The sequence below is a fragment of the Miniopterus schreibersii genome (assembly GCF_964146895.1).
Source record: "Miniopterus schreibersii genome assembly, chromosome: 3".
NCBI lineage: Eukaryota > Metazoa > Chordata > Mammalia > Chiroptera > Miniopteridae > Miniopterus > Miniopterus schreibersii.
In genome coordinates, this window is record NC_138103.1 from 27,757,330 (window position 1) to 27,774,317 (window position 16,988).

Here is a 16,988-nt window from a genome sequence, read left to right on the forward strand (position 1 = left end):
TGTGATTAGTGATCTCGTGAAAAGCTTTGATTAAAAACACTTGTGTGACATGCTGGCTCTCCCTGCCTGTGGGTTCCCAGACAAAGGGCTACAGCTGTGTGGCCATGTGTGCCCATGCTGCACATAGTGCCCGAACAGCTGGGTGCGCCCACCTGCTTTTCTCCCTGCCCAAGCTTGGTTCACAGGCTTCTAACGCTCTAGCCTGAACATGTGGAGGAAGCAGGGAGGGGAAGGGCCTGCTGGCACATCTACTTACTGCTGTCCCTCAGGCTGGTCACTTCCCCAGAACACATTGTTGGATAGGGACATAGAAAAGGCTCTGAGATTACCGGCTTTTGGGGTTTGGTTTTCAATTAAGAGGAAAAAATAAGGTCCTCAAAAACAGCAAGGTGAAATTTTATAAAATACACATACTTTCTCAGTCTTATTTTTTGTCTGGAGCCTCGGGATCCCTGTGAGGTGAAGGAATGGTTGTGCCCAGTTTGCAGGTGAGGGGCCTGAGAGACAGGGTTTCCACACCTATAACCAAGGAGGGACTCCTACCTGAAGTCTCTCCACAGCACCCCCAAACCCCTGCTCAGGCCTAAGCTGCCCTCTGAGCTTGTGAGGACAAGTGGCCACAGCTGTGTTCTAAGTGGTTTTTTATTTCTAATTTCCTAACTTGTGGCATTAATTTCTCATGGAAAGAATTGGTGTGGCATCCTGGAAAGAGCTGGACTTGGGGCCCAAGGTTCTATCCCCAGCCCTCCCTCTCTCCAGGCCTCAGGGTCCGTTTCTATGAAACAAGAGGCCGATTCATTCCCCTGGTTTTGCATGAAGCAGAGAAAGCAGACACTGGAGAATTACGGCTCAAACTGAAAAGGTTTATTGAGACGTTTCCACTGGAGGAGGCATTTTTCCCTGACTGGCTTTTCTGACTCAGGTCCCATTGGGCCTCTGCCCTTCCCATGAGACAGTCATGCTGCCCAATCAGCGAGCCGAGGCTGGCCTGGAGCAGAGGAGGGGTTCCGGTCAACGGGGCACCACTGCACCCTGCCTGCCCCTTCGGCAGAACTGAAACTGTCCACAGGATGTGCCCACTGACAGAGCATATGGGTGCCTGTAGCCTCATCTCTTCTTCTGTGAACTGAGGCCCAAGGAAAGGAATGCCAGGGCTCCCCAAGTGTCTGCTGAAATTAGAACATGTAATGCTTATAGGAGACAAGATAGACAAAATCTACCCTGGAAAGTAGAATATTAAATATGGCTCCACCTATATAAATTAATTATACAAACTTATCAATCACAAAAAAATCCCAGCAACCGACTGGTAAGCAATTTGGGATCCAAATCCAAAGCAGAAAGGATACGAACACCAGTACTGTAGATGTTTTAGATGTGGGAATGCGGATGTGACATGCCCTCAGCGCTGGGCATTCAATTACGGCGGGAGCTGCTCTGCCCTCGGCACCGGGCTCCTGCCCAGCCCCAGGAAAGCCGATTCCACGTGTAACTGCCCTTCCTCAGGCTGGTCCCACGTGGCCAGAGCGATGGTCCGTGGGACATGTTGGTGCACCTCCCATGAGTAACTGTGGTGGGGTCCAGAAGTAGAGCAGCTCTGGAGAAGTGATCTTTGGGAGACGGTAAACATTCCTATGAGCTCTGGCTTCCTTGGCTCCTTCAGCGAAGATGAAAATGGTTGGCTAGAAGGAAAGTGGTTGGCTAAAAGGCCTGCTTGGTGAGCACTTTGTTCCCTTGGCACGGGAGTGACTGGTTCCGTAGTGGGAGGGACGCACAGTGATGGTCAGCATTCAGCTGCCCTCCCAGGCTGGGGAGGGAGCCACCCATGAAGCTGAGTTTATCCTAAGAGCTCCTCTTTTCCTTTAAAATCCTGACTGTGCTCTTTGGTCCTGGCCAAGGCCTGGGTTCTTCTGACCTGTCTTCAGTGTCTATCTCCAGCCTGACTTCCCAACTCCAGGTGCTGACGCCCATTTCATATTTCCCCCGCATGGGCCTCTCCAGTTAACAGGCCTACAAAACCCGCTCTGCCTGTAGCCTCCCAGATCTTAGTGGCTGACAGACACCCTCTCATTGCTCAGGCAAACACCTGCAACCCTCTTCAACTCCTCTACCTAGCACCCACATCCAAGGCATCAGTGATTCCTACTGACTCCCCAAAACACTCAGTATCTGCCTCTCTTGCTGCCTCCCTGGGCCAAGATGGCATCTTTTATCCAGACTCTTAACTTTCGGGTCTCCCTGCTCCCACTGCTGTCCCCCTGTATAGCTGTCCCTTGGTATCCTCAGGGGATTGGTTCCAGGATCATCCCTCCCAGCCCATCAGATACCAAAACCCGAGGATGGTAAAGTCCCTTATGTAAATGGTGTATTTGCATGTAGGATGCAGCAGGGTACGCCTACACTTCCTTTGCGTGGATTCAGTGTAGTGCTCAGTGTGTGGCAAATTCAAATTTAGTTTTTTGGAACTTTCCTGAGATTTTTTTTCCCTGAGTATTTTTCTGAGTATTTTGCAACTAAGGTTGGTTGAATCCATGGTTTTGGAGGGCTGACTGTATTCATTTCTCTGTTCAGTAGTCAATGATCCTTTAGAAATATCAAGTCACTCTTGTGTTTCAAACCTTCCCATGTTTCCCCTTTCCCTTCCCAAATCTCAGAAAAACCCCAGGTGCTGGCCTTAATGATTCGCCTCCACTTCCTTCCTCCACCTCTATCACTTCCCCATCACCCCACCTCCCTCCCGCTGTTGTCAGAGCCTCTGAGCATGCCTTTACTAGTCCCTCTGCCTGGTGTCCTTCCCCGGAGTGTCCTTCCAAAAGGCTTCCCTGACCTCCCTACCTAAGTCCCACACTGCCTGTCTCTTCCCTGCCGGATTTGTCGCCACAGGACTTATTACCATCTAGCATGCTCTATTTCCTCTGTCCTATCTCTCTCTTTTTTAAAATATGTCTTTACTGATTTCAGAGAGAGGAAGGGAGAGAGAGAGGGAGGGGGGAGGGAGGAGGGAGAGGGAGAGGGAGATAGAAACATCAATGATGAGAGAGTCATTGGTTGGCTGCCTCCTGCACGCCCCCACCGGGGATCGGGGATCGAGCCTGCAACCTGGGCATGTGCCCTGACCGGGAATCGGACCTGGATCTCCTGGATCCTAGGTCTGTGCTCGACTGCCAAGCCACACAGGCTGGGCTCTCCTGTCTCTTAGCTCACAGGGATCGGTTGTATCTATCCACCACAGTGTCGGCATTTTGTGTGTTGGGTTTACTATTGTGTCCCTAGCACCAACGGCAGGACATGCCCCTGGCAGGTGTGGTAAATATTGGATGAAAATGAACAGTGGGCCTCTGTATGTTGGGCTCAAATTTCTGTGGCTGGCTCCTGGCAGGCCCAGCCCACCACCCACCAAGAGAGCTCTGGAGTGGATCCTGCCACTCTAATGTCCTCCCCCTCCACTTATTCTAAGTGTGACCTTGGGCAGATGGCTTACAGGGGAGTGAGGTGCTTCTCTTGGGACTTGCCTCTGGGTGGCAAGAGATGGTGTGTGTGAACACTTGACTCCATGCTGGCCTGCAGAGTGGCTTAACACAGTTCAGCCACCATTGTCATAAGTACCATCATCTCCCAGTCCTGCCCCTTGTCCCTGAGTACAACGCTGGCCAAGCCCTGCTGGGCTCATGCTTTATGTGCAGTGTCTTGTCTAAGACACAGGTCCCATTGGCTCCATTTTGCAAGTGAGGAAATAGGTCTGGGGAGGTTGTCACTCCCCCAAGGTTGCAGAGACCCACCCAGAGCCCAGCTTCACCCGACTCACCAAACTTCCCTGCCTGACAACCTCACAGCCTGAGATCTTTGTGCTTGCGATGAATCTGTCACCTTACCAAGTTTGCCATGGGAGTTGGGGACAAGGTAGGCAAGCCCAGCACCCTGCAGAGCCACCCCATTTCGGCACCCATGGGTGCTCCCCGTTGACCCCCACCATGGCTCTTCCAGCCTGAGGTCTCATCTTTTTCCCGTGGAACGGGGCTCCTCTGGCCAGTGAGGCCACCACCCTGCACCAGGGCAGTTGTACCTTCTCCTAGGTCTGCCCTAGGCTTCCGTGGCTGCCATGTCCCCGTTCACATAATCGGGATCCCCCTCGTCGTCCTCCTCTGGGCTTCCTACAGGGGAGGGGGGTGCTTCTCTCTGGACTTGCCCTGTGGGCCAACAGGCAAACTGTCAGTTGGTTCACAGGGACACACCCGGACCTGTTCCCCGAGCCAGAACGCCCAACCGGGGCTCAAACCCCCAGGTGCCACCAAACAGCCTGAAGGCAAAGGCTGCTCTGGATGGCGTGTCTGTCCCTATTCTGGGATTTGCTAGAGATATGTCCTGCCCTGGAAGCAGAGCGAGTGGGCTCCATCCACACAGCGAGACCGGCAGCCTGTCCAGGAGGATCTGACCTCAGGAGGCCATGGCCACTGAGAGACGTCCTGGCATGGTTCAAGGCCAGTGTAGCCACCCATGTGCTGAAGGCTTTATTGTGAAATTAGCTGACCCAGCTGCAGGGGAGCCCACCCTGGCCTGGCCCTCCCAGGCCAGACCCCTCCCCCGCCTCCCACCTCCCTTCCTCCCCATCCTGCCAGGCCAGACACCCCCCCAACTCTAGCCTCCCTTCCTCCCCATCCTGCCAGGCCAGACACTCCCCCAACTCTAGCCTCCCTTCCTCCCCATCCTCCCAGGCCAGACACCCCCCCAACTCTAGCCTCCCTTCCTCCCCATCCTCCCAGGCCAGGCCCCTCTGATCCTGCTGAAGTTGACCACTCAGGAGCCCCTGCTCTTGGGCCACACACCTATGACCTTTCTGGACTCCCGCCACTTCTGGATGGAAGCCGAGTTCTGATAATCCTCTTCGCCTGTAGGGAGAGAAACCAGGAGAGGGCCTGCAAGGGGGGAAGCCACCAGGGCTAGTCCTCAGGCCAGCGAGGTGCCACGGCTCCTCCAGAGAGGCATCCTGTGCCCTCATGTGGGCAGCGCCTTGGGACAGGAAGGGCTCCCCATAGAGCATTCCCACTGAGGCCCAGGATGATGGGGCCTCCTTCTGGGACACGAGGCAATGCTTGACCCAAAGGCACTGGAGGTACCCGTGACCTTTTGGGCTTCAAGGCGGGCCACGCCTTTGAGCCACGGGGACTTCAGATCTCACCAGTCCCTGCCCAGCTCCAGGCTGGCAGCCTCACCTGAGTCAGGCTCGTGCTGCTTGCAGATGAGCACATTCTCATAGGAATTGGTATCATCATCATCTGCTGGGGAGAGAGAGGGCTTCATAATGGTGGGCCCTGATCGTCAAGCCTGGCTCTTCCTCCCTCCCTCTGCCCAGCCCTCCTTAGCCAGCCCTGCTAAGCCCACAGCCCTCTGGGTCCCCCAGGGCCTTGAACATTTCCCTGGATAAGCTTAAGGGGTGCTGGGCTGGCTTAGCAGCTGCCACCCTGGGCTCCTTCTCTGTCCTCTAAGGTTGCCCCTGAATGCACTGGGGAGGGGAGGTTAGGGGTTGGGGCTGCATTCAGGCCCAGGATGGATATTTGTTTTGTTTGGTTTTTGTTGTTGTTTTTTAAATATATCTTTTATTGATTTCAGAGAGAGGAAAGAAGAAGGAGAGAGAGAGAGAGAAACATCAATGATGAGAGAGTCATTGATCGGCTGCCTCCTACACGCCCCCAACTTGGGATAGAACCCGCAAACTGTGCATGTGCCCTGACTGGGAACCAAACCCCGATCGCCTGGATCCTAGGTTGACACTCAACCGCTGAGCCATGCCCGGCTGGGCGAGCCCAGGATGGAGATTTGGATGAAGGGAGGCCTGTCTATCAGGCAGTAAGAGCCATGATGGGCCAGGAGAGACAGGAACCAGATCTAAACCTATCTGGAAGCAGAACCCTTCAGGCAGGGCTGGGTGGACTGAGAGCCTTTGTCCAGGGGCTTAGGCTGGGTATGGCATATCAGAGCCTGGCAACCCAGCATTGACCCCCATTCCAACTGGGAAGCTGAGTCTAACCACTATCCCACCCAGCGTCCATTTACATCAAAAGGACTCTGAGAAATGAGGGCCCCACCCCAACTTGAAAGTGGCAGGGGGAAAGAGAGGATCCCACTCCCTGCCCACCACGGCTCCTCACCCCCACCCCAGAACGGCCCAGGCAGGAGCCCAGGCCTGTGCAGCTCTCAGCAGGCACTCCCTGCCCTCAGTCCTCAGTTCCTCTTTTCTTAAAGCAAAGGTGTTAAGGGCCTAGAGTTCCAGCATCCTCAGAGCCTGCAGGGCTCAGCATCCATCAAGTCTGCCCATCCAGGGCTTTCCTCTGAGGTCCCATATGTGCCCAGCCCCGAATGGGGCTTGTATGACAAGGGGCCCAGCTCTCCTCCTGTCCAGAGATCTGTCTCTTGCTTCCTCACCCCTGTGGCCCACCCCTAACTCCCACACGTCCCTTTTCTCCTCTGCTCCTGGGCTCCTGCCCATGGTGCCAGCTCCCTCATCTTCCCCAGACTCCTCAGTGCATCCAAACAGTCTCCACCTCTGAGTCTCCTAAACGCCTCTGGTCCCACCAGTGAAGCTGAGCTGCGTGCCCCTCCTCCCTACCCCTCTCCTCCCTCTCTGCCTCACCTTCCCGGAGCTTCTGGGACTGCCCCCAGTTGCCATAGTCCATGTTGATGGGGTCTCTGGCAAGAAAACACAACACCAGTTGCTGGGCAGGTCATGGTCGGGGTAAGGGCTTCCTGGGGAGGGGGGGCAGTGAAGCAAGGGCTGCTCCGGCCATCATTCCCCAGGGTCCCATGGGGGCTGGGCCAGGGTCTCCTTCAAACCCTCTATCCCACTTCCCTGGACCCCTGGGCCCCCTTGGGGCTGAAGGGGTGGTGGCCTGGCAGTAGCCACCTGGCCATGTGACCCTACGCAAATGTCCACCTGCCCTGGGCCTCAGTTTGCCCATCTGTGAGATATCTGAAGACTGTTCCTCTCTGGGGTTCTAGGTGCCCCTGTAACTTGTCTCTGACTGGGTGATGCAGGATGAAGTCCCACACACAGGCCGTCCCCGGAGTAGGACCATGTCCCTGTCTCTGTCCCCATTCCCACAAGAGCCTGCCTGGGCCTGGGCTGGCGGGTTCTAGGGCAGGAGACCTTCATAAATAAGGAAGTTCAGGGCAGGCGTAGGCAGGGATGGGACGAGGTGCCAGGGCTGGGAGCAGGCCACTCACATGTATGATGCATCTGATGTGTGTCTGCGTCCTGCAGGAGGAGGCAGAGTTAGGCCTAAACTCCTGGAGGTGGCCCCACCGCAGCCCCCAATCCCTGGAGCCCACCTACCTTTCCTGAAGTTCTGGTACCTTGGGGACGCAGGATCTGGAAGAAAGGCCGAGGCTTTCTTACCTTCGCACCTTTGCACCTGTTCTCTGTCCCCTCCCCTACTAGGCCAATCCCATCAGGCCTCCCAGCCTGGCTGTGTATCTCCTCTGCCCTGGCTCCCCTGGTCCTCACCCAACCTCCCCTGCACCCCTGCACAGTACCTGTCCCGCCAGGGATTCACCTGTCTCAGTCCCACCTCACCCCTGCCCCACTCCTGCGTCCAAGTGTCACTCACCCTCGAGGCTTGGGGAGAACCACAGCAGCTTATCCTTCCTGCAGGGGAGGGGGGAGTAGGGGCTGAGGAGGGCCTGAGGGGTGAGGAATGGCCCTAGGGTTTTTCAGGGGATTTGAAGGCCTCCTGCTGGGGCTCTAGGATCCAGCTTGAGGTCTGAGGAGGGAGCAAGGTCTTGGCCTGGACTCAGCCAGGTTGGGACCCCCAGGGTCCTCCTCATTACCTCCAGTGGGGGCTGTGCCTCCCCTGGGCCCAGGACAAGGGGCTCATTCTTACCTTGCTGGTGCCAGGTCAGAGGCTGTTTCCATCAGGGAGCCTGGCCAGACCTGCCCGGCCACTGCAAAGGACAAGGAAGTGTTGGCTGGACCCCCCAGGCCAGCTTGTCAATGTAGCCCCCTCATCCCCTCACCCTACCAGGTCAGGTGTGGCCACCACCTCAGGGCGATGAAGGCAGAAGGGACTTTGATACGAACCCCCCCACCCCGAGCCCGGCCCCTGGACTCACAGGAGTAGGTCCGGGTCACTGCAAAGTTCTGTTGGTTCTCTTGCCTGGAAACATACGGGACTGTTCTGAGCTAGGGCCCGGCCTCCCACAGCCCAAGGGACAGAGAGGAGAGATGGACAGATGGGGTCAAGGAACAGAGAGGAGGGATACACCAGAGCAAGAATGAGAAGGAATTGCCACCCCTCTGGTCTCAGAGCCCGAGCCCTGCCCCCTGGTGCCTCGTTCCCTGGACTGCTCCCTGCCCCTGCCCACTGGGTGCCTGCACTTTCCACATGGCCCTGGCCTGGAGCAGCTGCCAGAGACCCCCAGCCCTCAACATGGCCTACCCAGGAACCCTCCGAGATGGTCAGGAGGGTCTGCGGGCAGGGCTGGGGAGGCAGCCCCGAGACTCTGGGGTGTGATGGTTGGGGTGACTCCTCAGGGACCCAGCAGTGACTTCAACCCGAAGCAACAAGGAGGCTGCCCCTCACCCCCATCTACCACCCCAGGAGTGTTTAACATTCCTAAGAGAGCACACCCCTCAAGCACACCATTTACTACCTAATAACTGATGGGGCTACTTCAGGGTGAGCAGACACAGCCAGGTGTCTGGCCATTGCCCAGTGTCCCCTTCTTCCTTTGAAACACAACCCTGACTTTTGTTTAGCCAGCAGCACGCCCATCTACAAGGCTGCATTTCCCTTGCCCCTGAGTGTGGCCACGTGATTAAACTCTGTTCAATGAAATGCAAGCCAAGGTTGTTGGGGGTTCCGGGAAAGTTCCTTAAAGGAGTCACTGACAACTGGAGTACAGCCTTTTTGCTCTTCTCCTTCACTCTTACTCCTGCCTGAAATGCAGAGGTGAGGGCTGGAGCCCCAGCTGCCATTTTGGACCACCAAGTGCCCTTGAGAATGGAAGTCACCACTAAGGATGGTGGAGCAGGTTAGTTAACCATGAAAGAATTTTGGGCTCCTCCCCTGGACTAATGTGGGTACCTGGCCCAGCCTTCCAGGAGCTCCTGGGGTGCTGGGGGTCAAGATGACCTGATTTAGGAAGGATGCTCTAAATTTACAGGACAGAGTCAGGCATGGCTTCTCGGAGGAGGTATTGCAGGAGCTGGGCCTGGCACACATAGCAGTTGTTTCGTATAGGCTGGCAGGACTGAACCCTAGGGAGGTGGGGAGAACCCAAGCTTCCCTTTTTACCCCCTTCCACCCTGGCCCCATTTTCCCACCCCTACGTGAGGAGGTTTAGTCCACAGTTCTAAGACCAATTAGGGGCCTTGAGTGGGCAGGGACTGAGGGAGGAGGGGAGAGGGGAGACACTGAGGAGGCCTGCCTTGCCCCAGAAGAGTAGGGGACACCAGGGGAGCCCAGCCCACCCCTGGTGGAGTTTGTGGGCCGGCAATCTAGACAGCCAAGTAGCCAAAGATGCCCAGAAAGATCCAGCCCTGGCCCCAGGGGTGGGTCTGGATGGGGAAATTCTATTTTCAAATCTCACTGTGGTTTTTCAGTTGCAAAAGGAAATGAGAAAGGGTGTGTGTGTGCGTTTGTACGTGAGTAGCCACCCGGGTGTGCATATAGTGCTGCATGTGTGAGAAGTGCACGCATGAGCAAGTGTGCAGGGAGCGTGTGGGTATGAGTGGGCGTTCAGGCCTGTGCACATGTGCACACGCAGGCCTCAGGGGTTCCCCAAGCCCTCCATCAGTCCCTCTCCTAGTCAGTGTAAGGACGCCAATGGCCGCTGCCCCCTTGCCTGGGGTTGATCTAGGGCCAACCTGGTCTGCAGCGTCCAGCACTGCTGACCCTTCCAGGACTCACAGAGCAGCCCCTCTGCTCTCAAGATGCCTGGGGCTCCGTCACCTGGGTCCCACCACTCTGCTGGGTTCACTGACCCCATATATCATCTCTACCCCATCTCCCTCCTTCTTGCTGCACACAAGCCCCTGCTCCCAGCTCTTCTGTGGCCCCTTTGGCCCTCAGAACGAAGGCCAAGGCCTCTCCCCACCCTCATCCAGCTCATCTCTCCAAGACACACGGTACCTGCCACCTCATCCCTGGAAGACAGTGTCCACCCTGGTCCTCTGTCAGCGACTGCCCACGCTGTTCTCTCTCTCTTTCTCTGGAATGTCCGCTTTTGCCTCTTTCTCTCTTAAAATCTTTGCCACGTCCTCTATCAGGCCTTCCTTAATGCCCCGAGGGACATGCCCACAGCCTCCCCTGAGCTCCTTTAGCATTTTTCAGGGGAGACTCAGACACAGTTCACATTTTGCTTTGTGCCCAATCTCTGTCCCCCCCCCCCATTGCACCAAAGGGCCGGATTCCTCTGTCAACCCCGCCCCCCCCAGCACAGCAGGCTGCCCTGGGCTGGGTTCACAGGGAGGATCTCGGGAGATGCTCTTGGGCCAGCTGGAGAGTGGCATCCCCTCCTCCCGAAGCCCCTGCTGACCAGTGGGGCAGGGCCTGGACAGCCCCTGGGTGCCCCCTCTCCTTCCCTTGACTGCTTAGGACCCACCAGAGCCCAGCATGGAGGAGGTGTGAGTAGAGGGGTGAGGGACAGCATGCTGGGATGGCCAGGTGGATTCCTACACCTAGGGCACACAAAGTCACTGGGCCAGGGACACTGAGGCACTCACAGGTTCCTCTGCTCATAAATTTTGTCGGACCTCTTCGCACCTGCAAGAACGGGACCGGATTAGCAAGTGTTCAGAGTCAGGGTGGGAACTGAGACTCCCCTCATCCTGTCTGCCCTGTGCCCTGTGCAGCCCTAGGACAGGACACGGGGGCCTGCAATCACTGTGGGCCACCTGACACTGACAGGGTGTTTCTCACCGTTTATTTAGGAGAGCAGGGCATAGAGAAGGTGGACACCCCAAGCAGCCCAGCCTCCCCTCCCTTGTCCAGAGCAACCCCCTCACCCCCCTCCAGGGCCCCGGACATACCCCTTGACCCAGCAAAACCAAAGCCTGATTGTATTCAGGGGCAGTTTGGGGCCAGCCCTTGGGGGAGTCGCCCCCGTATTGTGAGGCTTATCTGACTGCCCCTTCTAACTACAGCCGGGTCTGGGCCTGAGGGGGTTTCTGGGTACACTGCCTCCTCCATTGTGCCCATGAGCCCCCCTCCATACCCACCCCACCAGCCATCGTAATCCCTCCTTTACCTGGGCGGGAGCAGCGTACACACAGGCTGGCCACCAGCCCCAGCAGCAGCAGAAGGGCCACTCCGGGCCACAGCAGCTCCGTCTCTGCACTCATGTCTGCTCCTGGCCACTTCCTGCAACACTACAACATGGGGGCCCCCATGAGCCAGTGTGGGAGGGCTAGAGGGCTACCCCTCCAGGAACCCGCCCAGTCCCACACCCTCAGGTTTCTTAACCCCACTGTCCCCTGACAGCCCCACAGCTGAGTCTACGCTGTGGGAGCGCCCTGCGCGCCCTGCTGGAGGACCAGACCTATTCCTCCATCTGACCTCAGACATGTACTCTTGGTCCCCCAGGGCCAGCATCAATACGTGATAAGTGCTGGAAGGTTCTGGGACCCACCCGACGGCACCATGTCATGTGCACACTCCTGTATATGCTCTTGCTTAATTGACACAATTGCCCTTTGAAGGACAGGCTTACTCCATCTCACAGATAAAGAAACTGAGGCCAGAGATCTCACAATTGCTAAGTGGAAAGACAGGATTCAGGTTCCAGTATCCAGACCCTAACTCTGGCTTTGCCTACTGCATCTCCTCCCTCCTATAAATCCAGCTTTCTTTCCCAAGCTCAAAGTCTGTGGACACCCTTCTGCATTGGAGCCCCCAGCAACCCTCACCCAAACCTAAGGCAATTTTCCGCCTCATCCATGGCCTCCTGGAGAAGGTGGGGGTGGGATTTCCATTCATTAAACATCTGTGCACCCAGATTCCTCCCATCTTGGGAGCTGGGAGGAGGGAGATCAGGGAAGGCTTCTTGGAGGAGGTGGGCTTGAGAACATGGGAGAAGCGTGCTCAGGGCAAAGGGACCTGGCATGTGCACACGGTGGCTCATGGTGGGATGTGGGGCTGGAGGAGAGAGGCTGCAGGGCAAGGAGGCCCTGAATCCCCGACTGCTGACTGCTGACTGCTGTCTTAATGGCTGGTCCCAGCCACGGCCTCAGTGCCACACTGCGATTGTTGGGCTTTGGCGATCAAAACCATGCACCAGGGTCAGGTGAAGGCAAGTGCAGCCTTCTTGAGGGAGTTTCCAAGGAGAATCATTGGAACTGAAAGGAGATTTAGCCCCCTCAAAATATTCAGGACATAGATGAAGGGCAGCAGGGGGTGTCTGAGGGGGCCATGCCCCAGGTAGCACATGGAGCCCCCACCACTGAGCGTCCACTCTGTGCACACCTGTGTGTCCTGCATCGAGCATCAGGGAGGAGGGCTCCCCCCCCTTACAGCTGGGGAGGGGTAGCCTTGGGGAGAAGATGAACTTCGCACTGCCCACCTCTGGCTTCAGGCTCCCCTGAAGCCTGTGTGCCCCTACCTGCACCCTCACCTCTTTGAGCTTCCTGAATGTCTGGCAAAGACAAGAAATCGTCACGCGGTGCGGAGCCCGGCTCAGGGACGGGTCACAGAGAACCACTTCTCCTTCCCCAGAACGCTGAGTAAGTCCGTGGGAACACAGACTTCCCAAATCTCGTGACGGAGCAGCCTCCACGGAGAAGAAAGATCGACCCCTGTCATGCAGGGTGTTGTTTGAGAGGGATCCGCTTGCCCTCCTCTCAGAGGCTGGGCACTGCTGTCCTGGTCTGCACACCTTGCCCTGCCTCCTGTGGCCGCCGCAGGGCGGACTCCTTCCCAGACTCCTGGGTAGCCCAAGTCCATCTCAGGCTGTTTGAAGTTGGGGACACCTGCCTTAGAGGGAGGTCTCCTGGGGTCAAGCCCTGCCTGTGCCTCAGCACCTCTTGGCCTCAGTATTCTCATCTGTGAAAAGGGGGTGAAGCACGTCCAGCCAGGCTCATGGCTGCGCTTCCTTCAGAGAAACCTACTGAGGGTCTTACTTCCAGCTGGCTAGTTTGGACAGCTCCCTCAGGCTCCTGCCCCTCAGCAACTTTATCCTTTGGTTAGGACAGTGACTCTTTCTGTCCCCGAAGGAGATTTGGGCATGGACACACGGGGTGGGTCACACACATGCCCATCCCTGAGAGCTGGGACATGAGTCCACCACCGGCCATCCCCAGAAGGAAGTCCATGCTTTCGACTTGGCCCTTGAAGGGCAGGGACATGGCCTGCTGACCTCTGGGGAAGGGTGGCCCTCCACCCCGGGGTCCCTGACTATGGGAGAGCCCTCTTGCTTCCTGAGGTGAAGCACACTCAGGGGTGGCCCCAGCCCTGGGCCACGTCCACCCACCTGGCGCTGGGGGAGGCTGGGGAGGGGAGCATGCACATGCAAATTCTGCCCAGGAACAAAAATTGAATCCCCGTGTCATGGGCCTTTGGTCGCCCCTTTGTTAAATGAGGGAAATAATGACGCTCTTCCCGTGGGTTTGTCACATGAGGCCTGGCATCGAGATGATGAATGGAAGGTGCTAGTGCAGGGTGGGGCACAGTTGCCTGTGACCACCATGACTGGCCATCACCTCGGTCCTAGGGGCAGGGGCAGGGGCAGCCTGTTGGGGCCAGAGCTGCCTTTGGGCCTGCAGCGAACAGTGTGGAGCAGCTCTATCCAGTGCCTTCTCCGCCTGGTCCCCGGACAGGCAGCCTGAGCCTCCCTCCATTGCCTTGTATGGGCGCTGTGCTGGGACCCGAGAGGAGCTGGGCCCCAGGAGAGGCAGAAGAGAGAGTGGGATCGGAAGAGAGAGTGATCTTGTCCCAGCCCCTGTTAGTTGTCACAGACACCCGCAGCATCATGTGGGAGATCCCAGGCCCAGAGAGGTACGTACTCTGTCCAAGATCACACAGCTGGCCAGTCATGGAGCCAGAATCCAAACCCAGGGCAGGCTGCCTCTGTAGGCCACACTCCTTCACCTTTTTCTTATATTACATTTTTAAGAATCAAACTTTTTTTAAAAAAGAGACTAATTTGAGGGAAACTCCTGTGGCTCCCCCCCACCCCCTGAATAAATCTGCCCTCTCTCGTCACTTTCCACCCATGTCCTGAGAGCAGGTGGGGTGGGGTGAGGTGGAGGGAGAGGAGGCTGAGCCCCAGGAGAGGCAGAAGCAACCGCTTCAGGAGGCCCCAAGAAGCCAAGCAGGGCTGGGTGGGGTAGGAAGGGAGGCTGCTACAGCCCATGGCTTCGCAGGCCAAAATAGCTCAAGGGGAAGTGGGCAGTTTTCATATGAACAAGGTTTGCAACAAGCTGGCTGTGGGAAAGCCCTTGGTGCTGGGCTATGCGGGTCTCAGCGTCCGAGAAAGGCCCACTCTCCCAGCACTTGTCATACTGTAGATGGGGAAACTGAGGCCCACCAGGACTGCAGGGCAGGCTGGGGGTGGGGGTAGAGTGGGAGGTCCTGGGCTGAGCCCTGGAAAGGCTTTAGCTACCGGGCTCTGCTCTGGGGTATGTTTGGTTTTCCCAAATAACCTTGGCCTTCGGATGAGGCTGCCGAGAGGCCTCTAATGGAGGCTCTCAATGCTCAGGTGACTGATGCAGGGTCTGGCAGCCCTTGTTCCAGGGTAGCAGTTGCGGATGGTGAAGGCCAGGCCACCTGTTGACAGAGCTGGGCACAGGGAGCTCCCCAGGGCCTACACCTCTCAGAACCCCAGCAGGGAGTTGGCAGGCTGGGCTGGGGATTAGAGAGGGGGTGGCAGGGACAGTTTCCATTTGGCCTGGGGCAGGACCTGCGTACACTTGCCTGTGAAGCCTCCCCCATGCTCCCGTAGTCCAGTGTCTGGGATGCTACAGTTCTATTTTACAGATGAAGAAACCTAGGCTCATGGGCATGGACCTGGGGAGCCACTGTCCTGGCCCCTCACCAGTCTCTGGAAGGGATGGGACCACCCCGGAGGCTTCCTAGGACTGCAGGCCGGGCTGGGGAAGGTAAGGGCCGGAAAGCAGCTGAAGCCCCAGAAACCGCTGCCCCTCTGAGTGCTACAGGGTCCAGGGTGAGGGCTCCCTAGTCAGGGGTGCCAGGGCAGGACTGGGGCCAAAGGAGGGGGTGCCAGGCGTCCTGACATCTTCCCACCTCCCCCAGCGGGCCGCCAAGTGCTCAAGCTGGGCCCGTGAGGCTACTCTAACCCCCATAGGGTGTCGGGGATGGGGGTGGCCTCGGGACCCCTGTCCTCAAGGCCGAGCTCCTGACACTCCTGGGAAAGGCTTACCTGGGAGCTGAAGGCTCTTCACTGCGGCCACCTCATCTTGAGCCCACACACCTGCTGGAACTGACACTAACGCCACAGACACTTGCGGGCAGCAGGCAAGGCGGCAGACTTCCTGTCAGCGACTGAATCATCCCTCACATCCGCTGCCCTGCCGGACAGGCTCTGCTTGAACAGAGGGAGACACAGGCCCGGGGGGGCGGGGCGTGGGAATTGAGAGGCAGAGACAGACGCAGGGAACAGGAGACATGGACGCGCACACACACAATTTTTTTTTTAATCCTCCCCCGAGGATTTTTTTCCGTTGCTTTTCAGAGAGAGTGGAAGGGAGGGAGAGAGAAACATCGATGTGAGAGAGAAACATGGATTAGTTGCCTCTGGCATGAGCCCAGACCAGGGCCAGGGATCGAACCCAGGACCCTTTGGTCTGTGGACTGGTGCTCTAACCACTAAGCAAACTGGTCAAGGTTTTTAAATTTTTTTTTTTAATCACACACACTAAATACACACATGTAAACACAAGTCACATGGGAGTAAGAGAGACACAGAGAGACAGGGAGAATGAAATGGGAGCGTGCACATGGGCACACAGGCAGCGAGAGCAGGAGAAGCACACACTAGAGAACACACAAATGTACACCAACACTGAAAACACGCACACACAGAGACCTAGAGACACAGAATTGGAGAGAGAGGGGAAGAGAGAAAAAGATAAACAGGCAGGGAGAAAATGAGAAAGAGGAGCACACACACAACATACAATGACACAGGGGGACAGACAGAGAGACAGGCAGAGACTGAGACTGAGATCAACCAAGAGCTTCAGACTGGGAGAGAGGGGGAGACACAGGAAGACAGAGAGAGACAGAGACCCACCGACTGTCAGAGACACATTGAGAGAGCCGAGGCCAAATACTCAGAGAGCAAGAGTCCTAAGAATGAGGCATACAGTACACATACACACACACACACACACACAGACATACACAGAACATGGGACATGGGTGGACAGAGAAGACCTACCAAACAGCTGGAGACAACAATAGTTGACAGGGGAAAGGACAGCCACAGGCATTAGAGGGAGCAAGACAGGCAGCCAAGCTGAAGGTCAGGAGAAGGAAGGACAATCACAGCTTCTCCAGTCCTGGGTACCACATCTCATCACCCCCATTTTCCAGACGAGGCTCACGGGCAGAGCAGGGTGAGAGCACTGGCAGCGTGAGCACAGCCTCATTCTGACCGGCGGCTGCCCCCGGCCAGCCCCTTCCCTCAGCTGTGCAAGGTAATGTGAGGTCTGGAAGGCTCCGGCTCGCTGGGAGAGATTGGTAACCACGGGAGTGGGCTCCAGTGTTCATGCTGCTGGTCATTAGTAATTTGCTCAAGGCCAGGAAACTATTAGTGGCATCCCGACTGCCAGGGATCCCAGGGAAGCCTCTGAGGGTCCCCTAGCACCCCTCAGCCTGGCACTTCAGAGTCTGGTCTCCCCAGCACCGGGCCTGGGATGGGGTGTCTCTCGTGGCCCCAGCAGGGGTGGCCAGACTTCCCACAGTCCAGGCCCAGCCAGCGCTGGCGCGGGGCCAAGTGCAGACAGGAGGCTCAGCAGGAACCGAAACAGAAACCAAGGG

The 16,988-nt window shown here is 57.0% G+C and overlaps 1 protein-coding gene across 1 annotated transcript; it reads right to left on the reverse strand.

Annotated features, from left to right (window-relative positions):
• Positions 1–844: 844 nt before the first annotated feature.
• Positions 845–15,481, reverse strand: LAT2 (linker for activation of T cells family member 2). Its single transcript, XM_081131760.1, has 13 exons — positions 15,367–15,481; positions 11,242–11,362; positions 10,718–10,757; positions 8,104–8,147; positions 7,875–7,935; positions 7,602–7,639; positions 7,328–7,363; positions 7,219–7,249; positions 6,629–6,684; positions 5,211–5,273; positions 4,824–4,886; positions 4,064–4,187; positions 845–1,682 (listed from the first exon to the last, which is right to left on the reverse strand). Exons 2-12 carry the CDS (start codon positions 11,333–11,335, stop codon positions 4,081–4,083), a joined length of 633 nt encoding a protein of 210 aa, XP_080987886.1. The 5' UTR covers positions 11,336–11,362; positions 15,367–15,481; the 3' UTR covers positions 845–1,682; positions 4,064–4,080.
• Positions 15,482–16,988: the final 1,507 nt, after the last annotated feature.